This window comes from Schistocerca serialis, chromosome 1 (genome assembly GCF_023864345.2).
Source record: "Schistocerca serialis cubense isolate TAMUIC-IGC-003099 chromosome 1, iqSchSeri2.2, whole genome shotgun sequence".
Taxonomy (NCBI): domain Eukaryota; kingdom Metazoa; phylum Arthropoda; class Insecta; order Orthoptera; family Acrididae; genus Schistocerca; species Schistocerca serialis.
This window is the reverse complement of record NC_064638.1, coordinates 798882684-798902434: the sequence shown is the minus strand read 5'-3', so window position 1 is coordinate 798902434 and position 19751 is coordinate 798882684. Positions and strand designations below refer to the sequence as shown.

General features: G+C 41.8%; 1 protein-coding gene across 1 annotated transcript in view; it reads left to right on the top strand.

Moving 5' to 3' along the window:
• LOC126483858 (prion-like-(Q/N-rich) domain-bearing protein 25) overlaps positions 1 to 19751 on the top strand; it is a 194040-nt gene that overhangs the window by 158162 nt on the left and 16127 nt on the right. Inside the window, exons 4-5 of the mRNA XM_050107084.1 lie at positions 434 to 577; positions 3670 to 3810. Coding sequence (XP_049963041.1) covers positions 434 to 577; positions 3670 to 3810 — 285 coding nt within the window. The remainder of the gene's footprint in view (positions 1 to 433; positions 578 to 3669; positions 3811 to 19751) is intronic.

Below are 19751 nucleotides of genomic sequence, written 5' to 3'. Positions count from 1 at the left end.
ACTTGAGTGTTTTCTGTATTGTCTTCTTGATTATTAATATTAATTATGATATTTCAGTTCTATATGTTTTAAAACACGTGTTGCAACTAGTTGAGGTCAATAAACAATTAATAACTTAAGATAGCATTGTTTGAAACAACAGTAAAATTTTGGAGTCTGACAGACACCATGATACCATTTATGTTATAAAATCGTATGATACCAGTTAAGGGTTGATGCACCGCAGTTTTCTTGTGCGTTTCTATTGGATGCGATCTTATACTGAATATAACGAAGGTATCAACCCTTCAACTGTCCCGACAATCACAAGTGTTCCTTACTTTTATGAGCAGTACTGTACAGCCTCTAAAAATCGGGGGGTATTTCAGATATAAGCTTCGGCCATGCTCCGTGCTGTCACGTGTACAGTGCTGGATGTGTTCACATGTTCCAGCTGCCACAACAGTGGGCGATCCCTGCTTCCTGACCGAGCAGTGCGTTATGAACCTGAGTGAGAACTCCGTCTGCGACAGCGCCGGGCGCTGTCAGTGCCGCGAGAATGCACACTTCGTGGAGGGGCGGTGTCATCGCACCTCAAGTAAGTGTTCCCAGCTCAGCTGCAGCTTTACTGAGTTAGCTGAACAGCCAGAAGGTGACCATTTTCTTACTACCAGAGTATTCATTTCAACTGATCTCATTCCCAATTTTTTAAAATTTGAATGACGTGAGAGAGTTCGTGTTTTATGACTGGACATTCAGAGCTCTCATTATTGCTGTATGGGAACCAGTACAAATAAGTTACTTCATTATATCTTAGATTAAGCTTTTTCTAGTATTGAGGGGTGCATTCTACGTATTCTGTTTTGAAATATTTGTTAATAAACTTGAGGTACCCCGGCCCTATCTGTGCACTCTGTAATAGTAATAAGATTCTTAGTCACATACTTTGTTTTGATATAATTATGTAGCAAGTCATTTCTTGGCTGAAGTTGTATGAATTCCAATGATATACAAGTGTTGCTGTAGATAATTATGCTGTAGCTATATTACTGTGATGTAGTTCAACGCGGCTGGAACGGTTAAAAACCCTTACAACTCGAGATAGCTTTGTATGTTTGAGTTAGATACGTGTAACATTCGGTTATTTGATCACGACAGTCCTTCGTATGCTCAGTTAGGGTGTATGCGACGGGATAGGCAACGTTATTTCCACACTCTCTCCCTTCTTCGGTTTCTTACAAGGGAAACTCCTCATCCATCGCCCCCCCCCCCCCCCACCCTCTGAGATTTAGTTGTAACGGCCCAATGGACAGATGGACAGTGGACAGACCGTCAAAAACTGAACACAGATCAAGCATGAAAATAGGAAGAAGGTGTACTGAACTGTGATAAGGGAAGCAAAATAGAAAAAGAGAAAGAAAAACACGAATAGTGAACAGTCCAAGCTCAAGATGTGCAGCGTTGAGCCTACGTGCGTAGCCATGGCGTTGCGGTTATGTTGTTACGGTGATGGACTGTGAAAGGGGAGATCAGCTTCATACCTCGCTCATGACAATTTTTTTTCCACAAAATTATGAACTATCCGTTCGGTCATTGACGTGTCTGTTCTCTGCGTTCTAATGTGTGTCTGGGTCGTGGTGTAACTTCCGTTTGCAACAGCGAGATATAAAAAAGAGACCTCCAGACTTACGTACCTCCTATTTGTTCTACTCAGGTACCACATGTTATGACTGTTGCGTTGCATTTTGGAAGTTTTGACTTTTAAGTTCTCTTGTTGTAACATAGTTCACAACCGTGTATTGGTTGTTTTCACAGACAGGCCAATGACTGGACGAAAAGTTAATTTTGTGGGGAAAAAAAAATGTCTGGGGAGGGGGGGGGGGAGGGGTACGAGCTATATTGGACCATTCACTCTTTCTCTTTTGCCTCTTTTTTCACAGTCCAGTACACTTTCTTCCTGTTTTCATGCTTGACCTGTGTTCAGTTTTTGACGGGCTATCCACTGGCTGGGCCGTCTTACATCTAAATCTGAGCGGGCTGCGATGGGGAGATTCCCTTGTTAGTCACTGCGACCTCAGTACCTCTCCTCGAATATCATCATTCCATTACACGAAATCAACTGTGTCAAGTATTTTGGCTTTGCCTTTGCATAACACTAGTTCTTCTCAATTTCGGCAACACGACTCTGGAAGGAACTACATTATAATATGGATCTTATCGAAAGCCACTCTACATTCAAGACGAAATTAAAGCTTTGTCTATTATCGTCGGTGCAGCTTCCCTCTCGGCACATTTAAGCTGTTTTCTTGCTGTGCAACAGCAAACCAGTGCTCTACCACATTATTGCTTCATTCCATCTCATCTGCTAATCTTACGCTATTATTTCTCGCTGTTCTTATGATGAGTCTGCTTGTCCACATTTGATTCCTTCTCTGCTGCTGCTACATGTTTCTGTTACCTATCATTATTCCCATTCGACGAGAACTTAACGAAGATTGCTGAACACAATGTCAATAAGACTGGCGTTTCTTAAATTCCATATAATCATTTCCGTAACTGCGAATATTATTATCGTTTTTAATATTATTTACCGGTACTAATATTTATAGTGTAATGTTGATTCAGTAAGGATGTCTGTTTAGGTGTAAAAGATGGTCGTTACCTTGCCTGGTGAAAGAAATGCATAAATAAATTTACAATTTTATTTCATTCTTAATCTTCTGAAACTGATGATTTATTTACTTTCGATTTCTGAGAAATTTTGTTATTTGACAACACACCATAAAATTATTTTGGTAGCTACTGCACTTATAAGGTTCAGGACAAAACTACTTCTTCTTTTGCACTTTCTGGATCGGGCTTTAACCCTTGAAATATCAAGCGGGTGCGGGGCGGTACTTTATGCCCACCTCTCCATTATCTGGTCATCTACTTTATATTTTAAAATTTTGAAAAATAATTTTTAGTGTCTTTAAAGAAAATTTCAGCCAGATTCCCTAATTGTTTGAAAATTTTCAGTAAAACCGTACCCAAAAATTTAAGTCATAGTAGTGCATGTGACTTTTCACAACAGTTGTATTCATATTTACAGGTTCAGGATTCTTCTTACACGTCTATATGTCTGTAAGAATTGTGGTGTGAATAAAAGAGAACAACAATAAAGGAAATTTGTATAATTAAAAAAAATAAACTTGTGGTGGTCATAAAGTAGGCTATCATCACTTGGTTATGGAAAATACGTAGGCATTGCTAAGATTGTTCTAAAAGATATTTTCTAAAAGATATTTTCGAGTTCTGAACTCTACTTACACATCAGTACCTATTTAAAAACGTGTTGTTAATGAAAGTTAACAACAATTAATATTTTTTAAATTTTTTATGATGTGCATAAAGTTCCCCCCTCCCGCTTGACAGTACATGTTACGAAAAATGAGTTGGTATTGCTGGATTAACCCGTTTATCTGCCAATCTCTGCTTACATCTCCCTAAAACTTTTCTATCAGTGGTGCTATAATTTAGTGATAACTTGTGAAATTTTTTTTATTAAGTATGTGTAAAGTACCCAACTTATACTTAATTGGACATTCGGTTGGTTCTGCTTGCAACTGTTATTGTATTTTCTGCTTTGAATGTTTAAAGTACTTGACTTTCGCCTTAACGCGTAATGTTCGGCCCTTGTGTCTTTTTCAGGGGCTGGCGAGTCCTGCCGTGTGAGTAACGACTGTCACATTGACAATCCAAACGTGATGCTGAGCTGCCTCTATCAGGTCTGTGTGTGTCCCCAGCAGTACAGACCTGTTAACAATGGCTCTGACTGTGTTCGCACATTGGGTTAGTTTATTGATAATTACGTTACTTAATTACGTAAAGCGCACAAAGAAAGTGGTTCCTTATTCTCTGTGTAGGCTGGGTTTGTTTCCAAGACCTTACATTTCAGAAGTAAATGTCAACAAAATTTACAATGCTTAAATATATACAGGGTGTTTCGTAATTAATAGCTGCCGCGCGGAGTGGCCGCGCGGTTTGAGGCGCCGTGTCACGAATTGCGCGACCCCTCCCGCCGGAGGTTCGAGTCCTCCCTCGGGCATGGGTGTGTGTTTCGTTCTTAACATAAGTTAGTTTAAGTAGTGTGTAAGTCTAGGGACCGATGACCTAAGCAGTTTGGTCCTTTAGGAACGCACACAAACATTTAATTAATAGCGTAAACGCACACAGTTGAAAGTACATATACTAGAAGCAAAAAGTCTCAGTAAACATGGACTCTAAAACGTATATCTGACGAACTATGGACAATTCATCTTTCGATACTGTGAAATGAGTCTCTTCTATTGCAACCCCTGTGCTGTTCATATTTTGGGAACAGGTAGTATGGAGCAAAAGAAAAAAAGAAAACAAATCCAGTAAAATTGGCTCTAAAGTGCATACTTCAAAAGCTATCAGCACTTCTTCATCTTCGATACTCTGAAACAAATCTCTTCTATTGCAAGCTCTTTGCTTTTCATATTTTTGGAACAGGTAGAATGGACCGAAATAAGAAAAAAAGTCCAGCAAACATGCGCTCTAAAGTGCATACCTTAAGAGGTATGAGCACTTGTTCAGCAGAAGAGATGCACTTTACAATAGCGAAGATGACGAAATTCTCGTAGCTCTGAAGGCAAGCACTTTAGGGACTATGTTTGCTAAGACTTTTTGCCTTGAGTATTGCGTACTTTCATCTATATGCGTTTTCATAATTGATTATAGTCTAACCGTCCTTTTTAGACTTCCGTGCCTCAATCCGTAAAAACGAAACCCTTGTAGGTCACTTTGTTGTCTGCCTGTTTCTTTGTCTGCCCTACTGTTAAAAATTCTTTTTATCAGGAACGGGTAAACATATCAAGTTAAAATTTATGTCACATACTCAATTCTATGATCGCTCGGCAATAAAATATTAAAGCTTCTAGGTCAATGCAACAAAAAGCTACAACCATTTTTGTCACATATTTTAATACTCACCAACTCACACATCAAAACCCGTAGGGTACTTCCCGTTGGCCTGGAACCATGAAATTTGTCTAAAAGGAAGATTCCACAGTGAAACCAAAGGAAAAAATCTGAAAACCGTAAATCTGTAATTATATCACATGAAAAAATTGTTTTTCATCTCTTGTATGAGTGTCTGTATTTTGCATGAGTATCTTTTAAGACCCCTTTTACCCGCCCATTTGATAAGACCCGTTTATCTCAGGAATGTTTAGACATATGAAGCTGAAATTTATGCCACTATCTGAGATCTATGGTCCCTTGGCGATATAGTAAATGTTAGCTTCCAAGTCAGTGCAATCAAAATGTACAGCCATTTATGTCTCGCAAACTCACTCATCAAACCTATAGGTTCCGTTAATCTATAATGATGAAATTTCGAAAGAAGTAAGATTTCACAGTATAAGTAAAGAAAAAATCCGAAAATAGTTAATCTGTAATTATGTCACACGAATATAATTTTTCTCCTTTCATTTGTAATCCGACGGCAACCTCAATTTAAAATAATCGATAGTTCTGCATTCAGGCAAACTGGGTCGCAATGGTAAAAGTCAAACATCAGGCAAGGAATGACTGTGTTGCTCAAATGACACGCTCCGGAATTTATTCATCATCAGATATCCAGGAGCGATTACTGCGTTTCAAGTTACATGTGATACAAACATCAGCAGACAGAACCAGTCAGCCTGAATGGAGAACTATCGATTATTATAATAATGGTCGCCTCTTTTCTCCATGACTTCATGTCACATTAATGTTATTGAACTTAAAATATTCTCGAAAATCTTGGAATCGCTGGGACTGATATCTTGCCAGTATCAGTGTCGACGACAAGCAAAAATGGTGGAGATCCTCGATTCCCAGACTGGATGGAGTGGCCATATACATAATTAAGTTTGTACGGAACAATCAATGCGCGTGTCCTACTCACACCTCGGCGTTTTTTTGTCTTCCTCTCAGACGACGAGTAAAAGGTCTGACGTTTGTCAGCTACGCGACAAGCCTCGCCTACTGGAGAGTTCTCTTCCTAACAGTGGCATTCTACACTAATTCGATAGATGATTAATGGTTATCTGCCACTGTTCTTCACAAGCACTGTGTGGCCAGTGCACCACACGAATGTTTGACTGCCACAGAAACTCAGAAATGAGAGATACTAACGTAAGGACTCGTACTATTGAAAAACAAATCTACTTAAAATGGTCAAGGCAACAGGCCCTGCTGTACTTCCAGTTACGCATTGCACTGGATCCGCTATGGAATTTGGCGTTTTTCTACCTCATATTCATCGAGAATCTGTTGAACAGTGAACGACAATGCATAACTGGAGAAAAGCGCAGTCACTTCTGTTTTCAAAAAGGGTGATAGATCGGATTCTCAGAATTAGAGCCAAATATCGCTTACGTACATCTGTTGGTGGATCCCAGAGCTCAAATACGGTAAGCGTAATGTAACCACACCCCATGTTCGATATCAAAGTGAAGTAATCATTTACAGACGGCAGGTGGCAGCACTGGCAGTGGAGAGTACACAAAGCGTGTTGAAAGGGGGGGGGGGGATGTGGAAAGCAGTGCAGTCGTTGTCGTAATGCGGAAACGGAACAATTTATCTGATGTCCAAAAGGCATTGGCTTTCGGCAGAAGGGTGGAAGAATTTCCGAAACGACTAGCTTCGTAAACTGTTCGCGGGCCGCCATGGTTAAAGCACAAAATAGCAAAATTATTCTATTCAAAACTGACGCCGCACTGCGGGCCATATTTGACAGGCGTGAACCACGGTTGCGGAGATGTGTACAGTCGAATAGACATACAGCTGTTGAGTAACTGACCACCCAGATGAACCAATGGGCTATCATCAGTGTCTCCTCAACGACCGTTCAGCGAATGTTGCTATGTACAGATCTTTGCGGCAGGAGCCTGATTCATGGAGACACGCTGACTGCTGTTCATCGATGGCGAAGGCTGGAATTTGCACGCCGCTACCGCAAATGGACGTCCATAGAGAGGCGACAGGTAGCCTTTTCAAATGAATCATGTTTCATACCACATCCGACAGATGGTCGTTGGCGTGTTGGCGTGGAACGTCTGAAAGCAAAGGGTACAGGACCGAGGGGGAAGCGTTAGGGTCGGGGGAATGTTTTCATGCCGTTTCCTGGGTGATCTCATCATTCTGGAAAGCACAGTGGATCAACAAAAGAATGTATCTATCCTTCGGGGCGATATGCTCTCCTACATGTAATTTGTTTCTCCTTAGTACGATTGCATCTACCAGAAGGACAATGCAACGTGTCACAAAACGCCCAGTGTACATATAGGATGAGTTTAACGGGGATGAGTACTGTATGGGATGAGTTTAACGTACTCCCTTGGCCACCAAACTTCCCGAATTTAAGCCCAATCGAAGATCTACAGGCCCACCTCGATCGGGCTGTTGGCGCAATGGATGTTCAACCGAGAAATCTAGCACAGCTGAGCACGGCACTGGAGTACACGTTGCTCCACATCCCAGTCGGTACCTTCCAGGAATTCATTGATTACTTCCTGCTCGTCTCGCAGAGATTCACGCTGCAAAAGGTGGACATTCAGGTTTTTGAATTTACAATGAAATGAATACTCATAGCTGCATACAGGCGTTGATATAAGTCAACGGGGACAGTTGAAAATATGTGCCCCGACCGGGACTCGAACCTGGGATCTCCTGCTTATATGGCAGACCTCTATCCGTTTTTTTTCTTTTTTCTTTTTTCTTTTATTTTCGATATTGTTCGTTGCGTTTGGTCTGGGCGGACGTCACATGACATCAGTTCATGTTGATCCTTCATTCCTTTACTCAATTTTTTTTTCATTACAGAGGACAATCAACCCTCTGACCGAACACGCTGAGCTACCGTGCCGGTTCCATCTGAGCCACCGATGACACAGAAGATATTGCGACTGCAGGGACTTATCTCTGGCACGCCTCCCGTGAGATCCACATTCCCAACTTATTGTAAAAAAAAAAAAAATGGTTCAAATGGCTCTGAGCACTATGGGTCTTAACTTCTGAGGTCATCAGTCCCCTAGAACTTAGAACTAATTAAACCTAACTAACCTAAGGACATCACACACATCCATGCCCAAGGCAGGATTCGAACCTGCGACCGTAGCGGTCGCGCGGTTCCAGACTGTAGCGCCTAGAACCGCACGGCCACCCCGGCCGGCAACTTATTGTCCCTCACTGTATTCATAGTGCCCCTGCCCATTATACTCATTACTCGTGGCTTTACCGCCTATGTCCGTAAGAGATCGGGCACTGATGGTCAAATGGCCGGTGAGCCTTAACTATATTTAGATGGTATCTGTTCTTTCGGACATGTCCGAAAGAACAGATACCATCTTCATATATATTAAGTTTTTTGACAGGCGGTCACATTAATGTGACTGGACAGTGCATTATGACCTTTCTAGAGGAATCCAACAACCTCTCCAAGAATGAGCACAATTTGAGGAAAAAGTCACTCGTCAGAAGCCCAGGAAGCTTCATTCATTCACGACATGGTGCTAACAACATGTGTAGGTGGACAGGTAGATTACGTCTTCCTAGATTTCCACAAGGCCTTAGCCACTGCGCAACATTTTCAGCTACCAACAAACGTTGATCGTACGGAGTATCACTGCAAATATGTAATTAGCCGCCGGCCGGAGTGGCCTAGCGGTTCTAGGCGCTACAGTCCGGAGCCGCGCGACCGCTACGGTCGCAGGTTCGGATCCTGCCTCGGGCATGGACGTGTGTGATGTCCTTAGGTTAGTTAGGTTTAAGTAGTTGACTGATGACCATAGCAGTTAAGTCCCATAGTGCTCAGAGCCATTTTTTTTTTTTGTAATTAGCCCGATGAATGTTTGTCTAATAGCACGCAGTACACTATATTGAACGGCGAATATTAAACATAAAATAGCGGGAGCATCGGTTATGCATCGAGGAAGTTCAGTAGAACTTCTGATGTTCTCAGTATACGTAAACGATTTCTCACTTAGGATCCGCTGCAGTATGTGGCTGTGTCGACGACACTGTTGTACACAGTAAAGTATTGTTGTTTGGCGATCGTAAGGAATTACAGAAAGACTTACACAAAATTTCACTTTGGTTGTGGCCGCTCTCATTAAATGTGAATAAGCGTAAGATCATGCATATGCATATAACACAGCGAAACCGACAGTTCCCAATTTTAAAATATGTGGTCGACGTATTGAGCACGTCGCGCCATTTCGTAAGAATATAGGTGTAATACTAAGCAGCAGTACGAAACAAGACAATCAAATAAAAATCGATGTTAGGAAAGACTGATGAAAGACAGACTTGTTGCAAGAGTTCTGGAAAACTATAGTACACCTCTAAATGAAATTGCGTACATGCGCCACGGCCACAGTCCGGTGGCAGTGAGGCTGCTGCGCAGTTCGCCAACAGCAAGAAAAAAAAGTTCGAATGGCAGTGTCGTTTGGGAGACCCCAAGGAAGGGACAGGTTCTGCTGCCTTGCTGATGTGCGAGAATCGTGTCTTAACAGTTGGGGGTAAGATAGCGGCGGCGGGTAGACACGTTTTAGCCGCTGCTGACGCGAGGACACACTGGAAAAAGAACTGTTCGCTCTGTGCCACCCAGGGGCGTACAGCGGAGGAGAAGTTGGGTGAGGGGTGAGGGCAGGGGGAGGGGGCAACACAGCAGAAACAGCCGTGCCCGCCCTGAAGAGAAAATTCAAGAAGGATGTCCCTAGGGAAAGCGCTGCGCCATTCTGCGCCCCAAGGCTACGACTACTACTCTCATTACTAACCTCGTGCAAACACGTGTGCTCCAGCTCGTACATTATGTCGAGACTTTTTAACATTCAAACTCCTTCAGACATGTTGTCAATGAATATTTTGTCCATAAAGGGCGTTGTCCTCGATGGTGAGTGTTCATCGGAGGTGAGGGTATCATCTGGAGTGCCCCAGGGAAGTTTGGTAGGTCCGCTGTTGTTTTCTATCTACATAAATGATCTTTTGGATAGGGTGGATAGCAATGTGCGGCTGTTTGCTGATGATGCTGTGGTGTACGAGAAGGTGTCGTCGTTGAGTGATTGTAGGAGGATACAAGATGACTTGGACAGGATTTGTGATTGGTGTAAAGAATGGCAGCTAACTCTAAATATAGATAAATGTAAATTAATGCAGATGAATAGGAAAAAGAATCCTGTAATGTCTGAATAATCCATTGAGAGTGTAGCGTTTAACACAGTCACGTCGATTAAATATTTGGGCGTAACATTGCAGAGAGATATGAAGTGGGAGAAGCATGTAATGACAGTTGTGGGGAAGGCGGATAGTCGTCTTCGGTTCATTGGTAGAATTTTGGGAAGATGTGGTTCATCTGTAAAGGAGACCGCTTATAAAATACTAATACGACCTATTCTTGAGTACTGCTCGAGCGTTTGGGATCCCTATCATGTGAGATTGAGGGAGGACATGATGATATGATTAGATTAGATTCGATTAGATTAATACTTGTTCCACAGATCATGAATACTACATTTCGTAATGATATAGAATGTGTCATTTTAATGAAAGATTTCTTTACATACCGTGATTCAGTTTCTTTGCAACAATTTTTTACTCTCTCTCTCTCTCTCTCTCTCTCTCTCTCTCTCTCTCTCACACACACACACACACACACACACTCAGTCTTTTTTTTTTTATTTGTTTGTTGTGCTCGACTATTGGCGAGGCACGAAAACGTTCGTCAATGATTTTCTTAGTTTTGAGTACACTTACGAAAGATATATAAAAAGAACTATGAGAGTTACTGATTTATGAAGCTTAGTTTGCAGTCAGTTCTGAGCATTATTAGTAACTACGCTCCAGTCCCTAAAGCCAGTTACAGAATGTGAATCAGACGGATTACGTATTCCAGGCCGTAGCAGCCGCGTCTTTGAGACGCCAGCTATGGTCACTTCCCAGCCCGCTGTAGGATCACATCGGTTCGTCTTCTTCCTGCTGGTAATGTAACTGAGATTTGGCAACAAGGCAAGGTATACTTGGCAACTCTGTGATCGACGAGTTACTTCCTGGTGTGCACGTAATTAAGCCTCAAAGATCACTTGATTTTTCCTGTCATTTCCATTGAGTAATCTCAGTTATTATTAACGCTTGAGCTGTAACAAAAGATTGTAAATTTACGGTTTTCAGCCCAGGAAAGTCGTTGCACGTGAAAATCGCATCTAATCTCGTCCTTTTTAAATTGCGGTTTACGAGTTCTAGCCACTACTAGTCTCGTAGGAGGAGACCTAGACGCCTGCCTCTTCCCTAGCTCTGTGGAAACGTGCTAACCTCAGAGAAAGCGTCTGTTATGGTTTGCAGTTCCAGTCTTGCTGACTGTAACGTTTTTATCCCTTCTGTGAAAGAGCTACAAGCAGTCAGATCACACATCGATAAGGGAATCGCAAGACAATACTTTCGGCTCATAGTGCAATGGTGAAAAACTTACAATGCTGCACAACAGGTAACGCCTCTTTCCGCTGCTGACAAACAAATTTTGGGTTTCTAGGAATACATAACTTTATTTATGAAATGCCACATTTGCATACTACTTGAGTATGACACAGCATACCAATCAAACACAGACCCAATCGAAATCTAAGTGATTAGTATTTTACTAATTCGTGCCAATAGAGGCACGCTTGTGTACAGATACTCAGTTTTATTGAAACAGACTTTCGTCGTAAGGTTATCGTGGGTAGTTTTATTTTATTTCTTATAATACAGTGCACAGCTTTCGTAAGGTTTCTTTTAGTGTTGTTAAAACAATACTAAACATGAGAGAGAAATTAATCATCAACGATATATGCGAATTCTCTGATGTTATCTATAACAGTCTGACAATGCACATGCAGTTTATTGATTACATGCGTGTAGAAAACTTGTTCTGAGTTAAAGTGTCAAACAAGGTTTTATGAAGAATAAAATGCCACTGCCACACGACAGCTAATGTAGAAAATTCTTTTCTGACGTATTTTGGCACGATGCGCTATTCCTATAGATAATACAAAAGTTTCGAGATGCATCTGCAGCCTGGCCATCTATTAAACCTGAAAAGAACAAAATGTCGCAGAAGTTAGCCCTTTTTCCACTTGCGACTATTTTGGGTTGAGAAGTGAAGGGAATTATATTCAAAGTTCCATTAGATCGATAACTTCAGCAGACATCAGTATGGCGTTTTAAAAAATGTAGCAGTTAATGACCCACACTCGCGACGTCTTATCAATAGTGCGCGACGCTTACCGTGACGCTACAACACTTCCATAACTCAACAAGAATTCCTCCAGAACTTGCGCATTGCACAGTGCTGTGAGATAATGCATATGGCCGGATCTAGACTTCTGAGAGACTGACAGTTACAGCTTTTCCTTTGCACTGCACGACGTTGTTAACAAACAAATAGCGCAATAGAGTAGCGCAAGTCGAAAGGAACACTTCCTGTTTAAATTTCTGCATCTTACACTGTTGGCAGTTCTGTGTAGGTGTCAGTTACGTGATTTTATTTCGGTGATTACAAAAGAGTCGAATGTATACACTGGGTAGCCGAGGCAGCTAGTTCATGGTGATTCGGTCAACCAAGTAAATGAATGTACTGAACATGCTGCAAACACCGAGCGAGGTGGCGCAGTGGTTAGACACTGGACTCGCATTCGGGAGGACGACGGTTCAATCCCGCGTTCGGCCATCCTGATTTAGGTTTTCCGTGATTTCCCTAAATCGCTGCAGGCAAATGCCGGGATGGTTCCTTTGAAAGGGCACGGCCGACTTCCTTCCCTAATCCGATAAGACCGATGACCTCGCTGTCTGGTCTCCTTCCTCAAAACCAACCAACCATGCTGCAAACCACTACAGGGAGTCTGTGTGTCAGAATTCTCATCCAGTGAGGCGCAACATTGTTATGATAGAATAATGATTGAATGCGAAGGGAATTTGGTGGTCTCTTGGGTTGATGCTAGCTTCATATACCTATGGTCTGGGTTCGATACCAACTTCTACTAATTATTTTTGATAAGGAGAGAAAGATTCTGTTCTCTTCTGGCTACGCCAAGTGAAGAAGGTATAATGGCATTGTGGTCTGAAATTAATGTTAAACATGATATTCCTTCTCTACCAAGTAGACGTTAGGTTGAACCACAATCAAGTCAAGAGTCGTGTCACGTAGAAACTCTATCAGCAGTAACCTTTCTTATACTAGTTGTTTATTTCTAGTGACGAAAGAAACGCAACGTAGGGTCACAGGACATTTATTCCATCTTTTATTTGAGCTTCTGTATGTCGCTAAAATTGGTTCTGATCTTGGAATGCAACTCAGACCGCCCTTAACGCGGAATTTGATCCTTTTGTGACAATACAGCTCGACTGTAATTTGTTGTTTGTTCAAAACTGCAGATTCCTCAACACCTCCACATATTGCGCGTGAAAGGGTTCGAATCCTGGCCCGGCACTAAAGCTTTCATTATGTATTATGAAGCTCTAGCACGAGAACACCTACCTGCTGGTGGGTAATAATTTTGGTTTTTAATGTATTTTCATTCGTTGTCAACACTAACGGTATCTGTCGTTTTTGAGTCCCAGTGAGACACAGAACTGTTTGCGAAATCATTGTAAATTCAAGGATGTTATGCCGAGCTGCTGGTGGAGAAAAATTCGGCAGCTGACGTCTCTTTGTGTGCAGTCAACAACGATATGTGTGGGGCTCGATTCCCAGTCAGCACTGAACTCTTCGTCATATTATTTCTAGTTCAAACATGCTCACATGTCTCTGCTGGTGTAACAATCCCATTTTTAACGTTCGTTTTCTCTAGAATATAACAGCGATAGGTGCCAGGTTGGAGTCCTGGGAAAGAAAAAATTAATGTTTCGTCTCGTCATTTCAGTTAAAACATCTAGCTACTGCCGAGAAAATCCGATATGTCACAGTTGATTGTGCTTCGATGACAATCCAATTAGGTTCTGAGTTCGAATCCCTGTCCAACACAAAGCTTTACCTCACGGCATTTCAAGTAAGTTACTTGTGAAGAAGCAATATTTAACATCTCTCGTAGTTCGTTTAACAAGGACAATAGATGCCGGGTAGGAATTGGTGTCCGTTAACTGTGTTTACGTTATGTAATTTAAAGTTGATATTTGCTAACTAATACTGTCTAAAATTGATGTATATCACTCTCTGTATGCCTAGTCAGGAATGACTGTTAGCTTCCGTCAGTCACGAAGTCTTTGCTTAGTCTGCATGACCTGGGTTTGAATCCATATGCAGAACGAGACGGTTCGTCGTGTCATTTGAGGTTTATACATATTCTCAACTATCTGCTAGTGAATAACTCAAATTTTTATTGTCATTTTGTGTTAAATAATAAGTACGGTATGTTATTTTGAAGAGGAAATCATGAATACGACGAACTTACTACGTGAATTGCCTATCTGACGTAATAATGAGAGTGGTAACATTTCGTGTATGTCATTTATTGTAATAAATGTGAACTACAAGCCTGAAGAACCGTCTTATCTGTGATAAGATGTTCCCTGATATTTGTAGTACCTTGGTATTACTTTACATCTTGAGTTATTGCGATGCAGGGCAGTGTTTTCTAGTGGTGACTTGTTGGAACCATTTTCAATAGTCAAATGACTGTATCGAGGGGCGATTAGAGGACCTGTTAGACAGCTGCGCTGTGTGGGTTGCATTCGAATCAGGCGAAATGCAATTCAGGTCGTTCGGATACTTTTGAGCACGACTGTACATGTACACACAAAAGATGATTACAACTTCAGAAAAATCGGAAGACTTAGTCAAGAGATAGAGCTCCACAAATTGAACAAGTCTACACCGCATTGTTTCAGCCCTAGCCTGTATGCAAGCAGTTATTCGGGTTGGCGCTGATTGACTGCGTTGTTGAATGTACTCCCTTGGAATATCGTGCCAGTCCTGTGCAATTGGCGCATTACATTGTGAAAATCTTTAGCTGGTTGGAGGACGCTGCCTATAATGCCCCAAATTTCTCAATTGGGGTGAGATTCGGCCTCGTTGCTAACAAACGTAGGGTTCCACAAGCACGAAGGCAAGCAGTAGGAACTCTCGTCTTGTGCAGGCGGGCATTATGTTGCTAAAATAAAAGGCCAGGATGGTTTGCCTTGAAGGGCAACTAAACTGGGCGCAGAGTATCGTCGACGTACATCTGTGCTGTAAGGGTGTCGCCGATGACGTCTAAAGGAGTCCTGCTTGAAGTGAAATGACACTCCTGACCTTCAATCGGGTGCACGGCGGGTGACAGTCAGCCTGGTATCCCAAGTGGAGTAGAATTGTCTTCATTGATGAGTCCTGCTTGAAACTGAGGCCCGATGCATAGCAGAAACGTGTATGAAGACCCACGTTGGGATACCATCCTGACTGTCGGCCGCTATACAGCCCTACAATCGTGAGTGCCATTTCATTCCATAGCAGGATCTCATTGGTTGTCATCTGCGGCATCCTTGCGGAACAGCGGTACGTCGACGATAATCTGCACCCTATTTTATTGCAGTTCGTGGCAAGTCATCCTGAGTTTACATTTCAGTACATGGCGAGAACCTCTACTGCTTGTCTGCCTTGGCCAGCAAGACCACCAGATCTCCCCCCAGTTGAGAACGTTCTGTGTATTATGGACACGGTCCTCCAACCAGCTTGGGGTTTTGACAATCTAATGCGCCAGTCGGACAGAATTTGGCACGATATCCCTCAGGAGGAGATCCAACAACTCTACCAATCAATAAACTCTCCGTCCGAACAGGTCTTGGAAGGCCCAACCGTACCGACCGTCCGCCGTGTCATCCTCAGCCCGCATGCGTCACTAGATGCGGATATGACCTGCATGTGGTCAGCACACCGCTCTCCCGGCCGTATGTCAGTTTACGAGACCGGAGCCTCAATCAAGTAGCTCCTCAGTTTGCCTCACAAGGGCTAAGTGCACACCGCTTGACAACAGCGCTCGGCAGACCGGATCGTCACCCATCCACATGCTAGCCCACCACGACAGGCTTAACTTCGGTGATCTTACGGGAACCTGTGTTACAACTACGGCAAGACCGTTAGTCTACCAATCAATTCCAGCCAAATAAATGTTTGCATAAGAGCCAGAAGTGGACCAGAGCGTTACTGACCAGCTCAATTTTTGAAGCTCATTCTCTTGAATAAATCATCCAATTTTCGTTAAAATGGTATGCAAATGTTTGTCTGTACACGTACATGACATCTACTGATTTCAATGCCATTCAGATAATTCCTTCTTTGTGCACCATTCTTTATTCTTAGAGTATACATGTATATATAAAACCATTTTATATAATAATTATATTTCCATATTATGTTGAAGCTCATCCTTGTTTTCAAATACACGATGATATGTGATATAATCTGGCAGAATTTTAAAAAACTCGGCATACTTTCAGTAGCACTAAAAATTATAAATGCCTAATTGTTTCCTGGAAATGGTAAGGCAAAACTGTATACAAGCAATGTTCAAAATGTTCAAATGTGTGTGAGATCTTATGGGACTTAACTGCTAACGTCATCAGTCCTAAGCTTACACACTACTTAACCTAAATTATCCCAAGGACAAACACACCCACCCATAAAAGAATTGTTAGCTCAATGTTTTGTACGGGAGCCGTTATGCGATTACCAGTTCGTGGATACAACTGTCTTTACTCCCAGTGTTAAATGACTAATTTTCAAATTTTGTAAAGATTTCTAAATCTACATGTTCCATTTATTCTTGATTTAGAACTAGTTACCGATTTCTGCAGCAGTGGCCGGCCGAATTAGTGAAGCAATTGAGACACTATACTCATACTCCGATAGATGTTGTTTTAAATCCTTCTCCAACCTTCCATATTTTGGTTTTCAATGTGTCCCGGCTTCGTTTGACACGAATGTCAGGACGCTTTCCTAGAAATGTCCTCCGTGGCTTCTTAGCCCACATACTTGTCGGGCCGTGCTGCTGCTGCTGCTCTCTGGTGGACAAGGCGTCGCCTAGCCTTATATAGTCTCTTCACTCCTATACGATTGCATTGTTGATGCAACGCTTTGCCGGCAAATGTGCTGCTCGCGCGCCGTCCTGGTACGAAGTGACAGGTGAGCAACGGACACGATTTGGGGTCGACGTCACGTTACGGAAGATATTTTCCCATGAGATTTACGTGGAAGCAGTGACATTAACTATCAGAGTAAAGAAACGTCGTCCCACTTCAATAACTCTCGGAGAGGACGGTTGTTCGTTACGTTGAACAAGGGGTGACGCCATCCTCCATAACGAACTGATGTTAATTTGCACTCGTCGAGCTTATCCAAGTTGGAAGATTATGTTCTTTTGATTATTATTGTTTGCTATTCTGGTAACAGATAAAGCGTGTGCTTTTTTTTTTTTTTTTTTTTTTTTTTTTTTTTTTTTTTTTTTTTTTACAAGCGATTGTCTGCGAATAAAATGCAATATCTGGCAGAGAAATACTGCTTAGCCTTTACATAGACAACGAAACAGTCTCTTCTGCACGTAAACAACACCATAAACAGACATCCTGAAAAGTATTTTCTTGAATATTGTCTCAAATAGTAAAACAATAATAGCAACGAAAAGATGGGAGGAGAGTGGGCTTTACTTTATTGATATTATTTCGGAATTAGAAACACACCAAGAGGCAAAGGATCAGACAAAAGTGAAATGTGCTACGTAACGTTTTCCCTAAGTATTTTTACAAACTAGATATGGGCGTTTTGTTCTCTTGAAAAGTTTGCACTACACATACCTGCTTTTTGTTCCCAGCAGTGTGTTGAATTTGCCGCACTCCATGTGTGAAGAAAGCTTATTGTATTGTTTTGATGCTTAAAAAACACATGTCGTTGTTGCGTCTTATCTGTGTATGGTAAGGAGGGTCCACATTCACTGTTGAGTAGCACAATGCGAAGTGAGGCGACGGTGAAGGTCTGCGTGGTGTGGCGTTCCACTGGCGTCCGCTGCTATTCTTCCTATTGTGTCGGCTATTCTGCACTGGTGACGACTACTACTGTGATCTCAGTTCGTGCAGTATTCTGCTGGCAGAGGGGCCACTACACTGGACTCGCCAGTTGCCAATCGTGACACGCTCCAGAGCTTCATTTGTCGCTTGTTGGTTGTTGCTTCACCAGAAGAAACACGCCTTTGAGATGTCACTCAAAATTTACATCAATTACCTGTCAAAATCGAAAAACTTACTGCATCTCCTTCAAACCTTCAAAGCAATCCTCTTGCACATACACGCAACGTTTTCCTGGCTTTGATGTGTCAGGTACATGATTACGTTATTCATATTTACTTAGTCCGTTTGTGATATGAGAAGAATAACGATTAACATAAAAGGTCACATTTATCTAATGAATGATTTAGGCGATAGTAGTTCGAAATACTAATTTACCTATCACAGGTATTCTAGTCCGCAAGTCCGTTTGCAGGAACATCTAAAGGTACACGCAGATAAATGGAAATTATTTAACGGATGGAAGAGGATTATGGCAACAGTTTGGCCTGAGCAACGAGACATACTAGTGACAATATATCAAAACCTCGTGAGTGACCTGTCCCGTATATGAATAATCATCTCGTGCTAGAGAGGAAGCGAGGCACAAGATGCAAAAACAAAACCGTCTAAAATACTGTCAGATGGCAAACTGGCGAGTTGTGTCTAATGAACTAGGGAATAGGCAATAGTTTCTTGAGACCAGTATGATGAAAATACTTTCTGCAAGAAATCAAGAATTTTCTATTGCGTGTTTCACAAACATATAACATGTCCAAGAAACATGCGTCGCAATATCTCACTAAACTACCGCCAACATACGAGGTTTTCAATCCTCAAGTTGATATAATGGGCATATCAGGTATTTCATACAGTTTAGTGAGATGTGTTAGTGCCCGGTCTGAAGTTACTCAGCTGAAGTTTACGCCACACGCCAGACAGCACTAAACACTCGTCCTCTATACCTGGAGAGAACTATGCCTGGCATAATGATTTGATAGAACGAGAACAGACAACAGCTGTTCTATTCGTACCTTCAATTGCAGGTCTAATCTGTACTCTCAGCTTCCTGCTCTCAGTAGAAACTGCTATGTGCAGTACATCCAAATCTTGTAAAACACTGCCAGCTATTTTCAAAAGACGTTATTAATTTCATGTAATTTAAATAAAACCGGAGTCCAATACGCACTTATTTTTATTAATAGGTCATCGGTTTGGACGCATCTGCCATCAACACTCCATTTTGGAACATACCACCCGGTTTATGTGAGTTGTGCGTTGATACCCTGCTCAGTGTCAACGTTAAGCCACTGGATTTCTAAGAACAGGTCTGATGATGGTTAAGTGCATAAAAACTGGTAACATATTAATGGAAATGCGTCTTGGACTTATGGTACTATGACAAGATTAACTGAACTCCTGTAAGGTGATAAATAGTTCATCAGATTCTTACCCTACATACACGCGAAGGGTCCATAAACACTTTCATTTACAATATTTGTTCTTCAGCGTTCTTCATGAATGATTACGCTGTTTTTCGTGCAGGTGTGGAAGATGACGAGATAATACAGAATTATTGTTTAAATTCTGTGTGGTTATGCTAGTGACCAAAATTTAAAAATAAGAAATTTATCGTTTTCCAAATATCCCGCGAAGGAACCGAAGTCTACCTCCTGCATTAT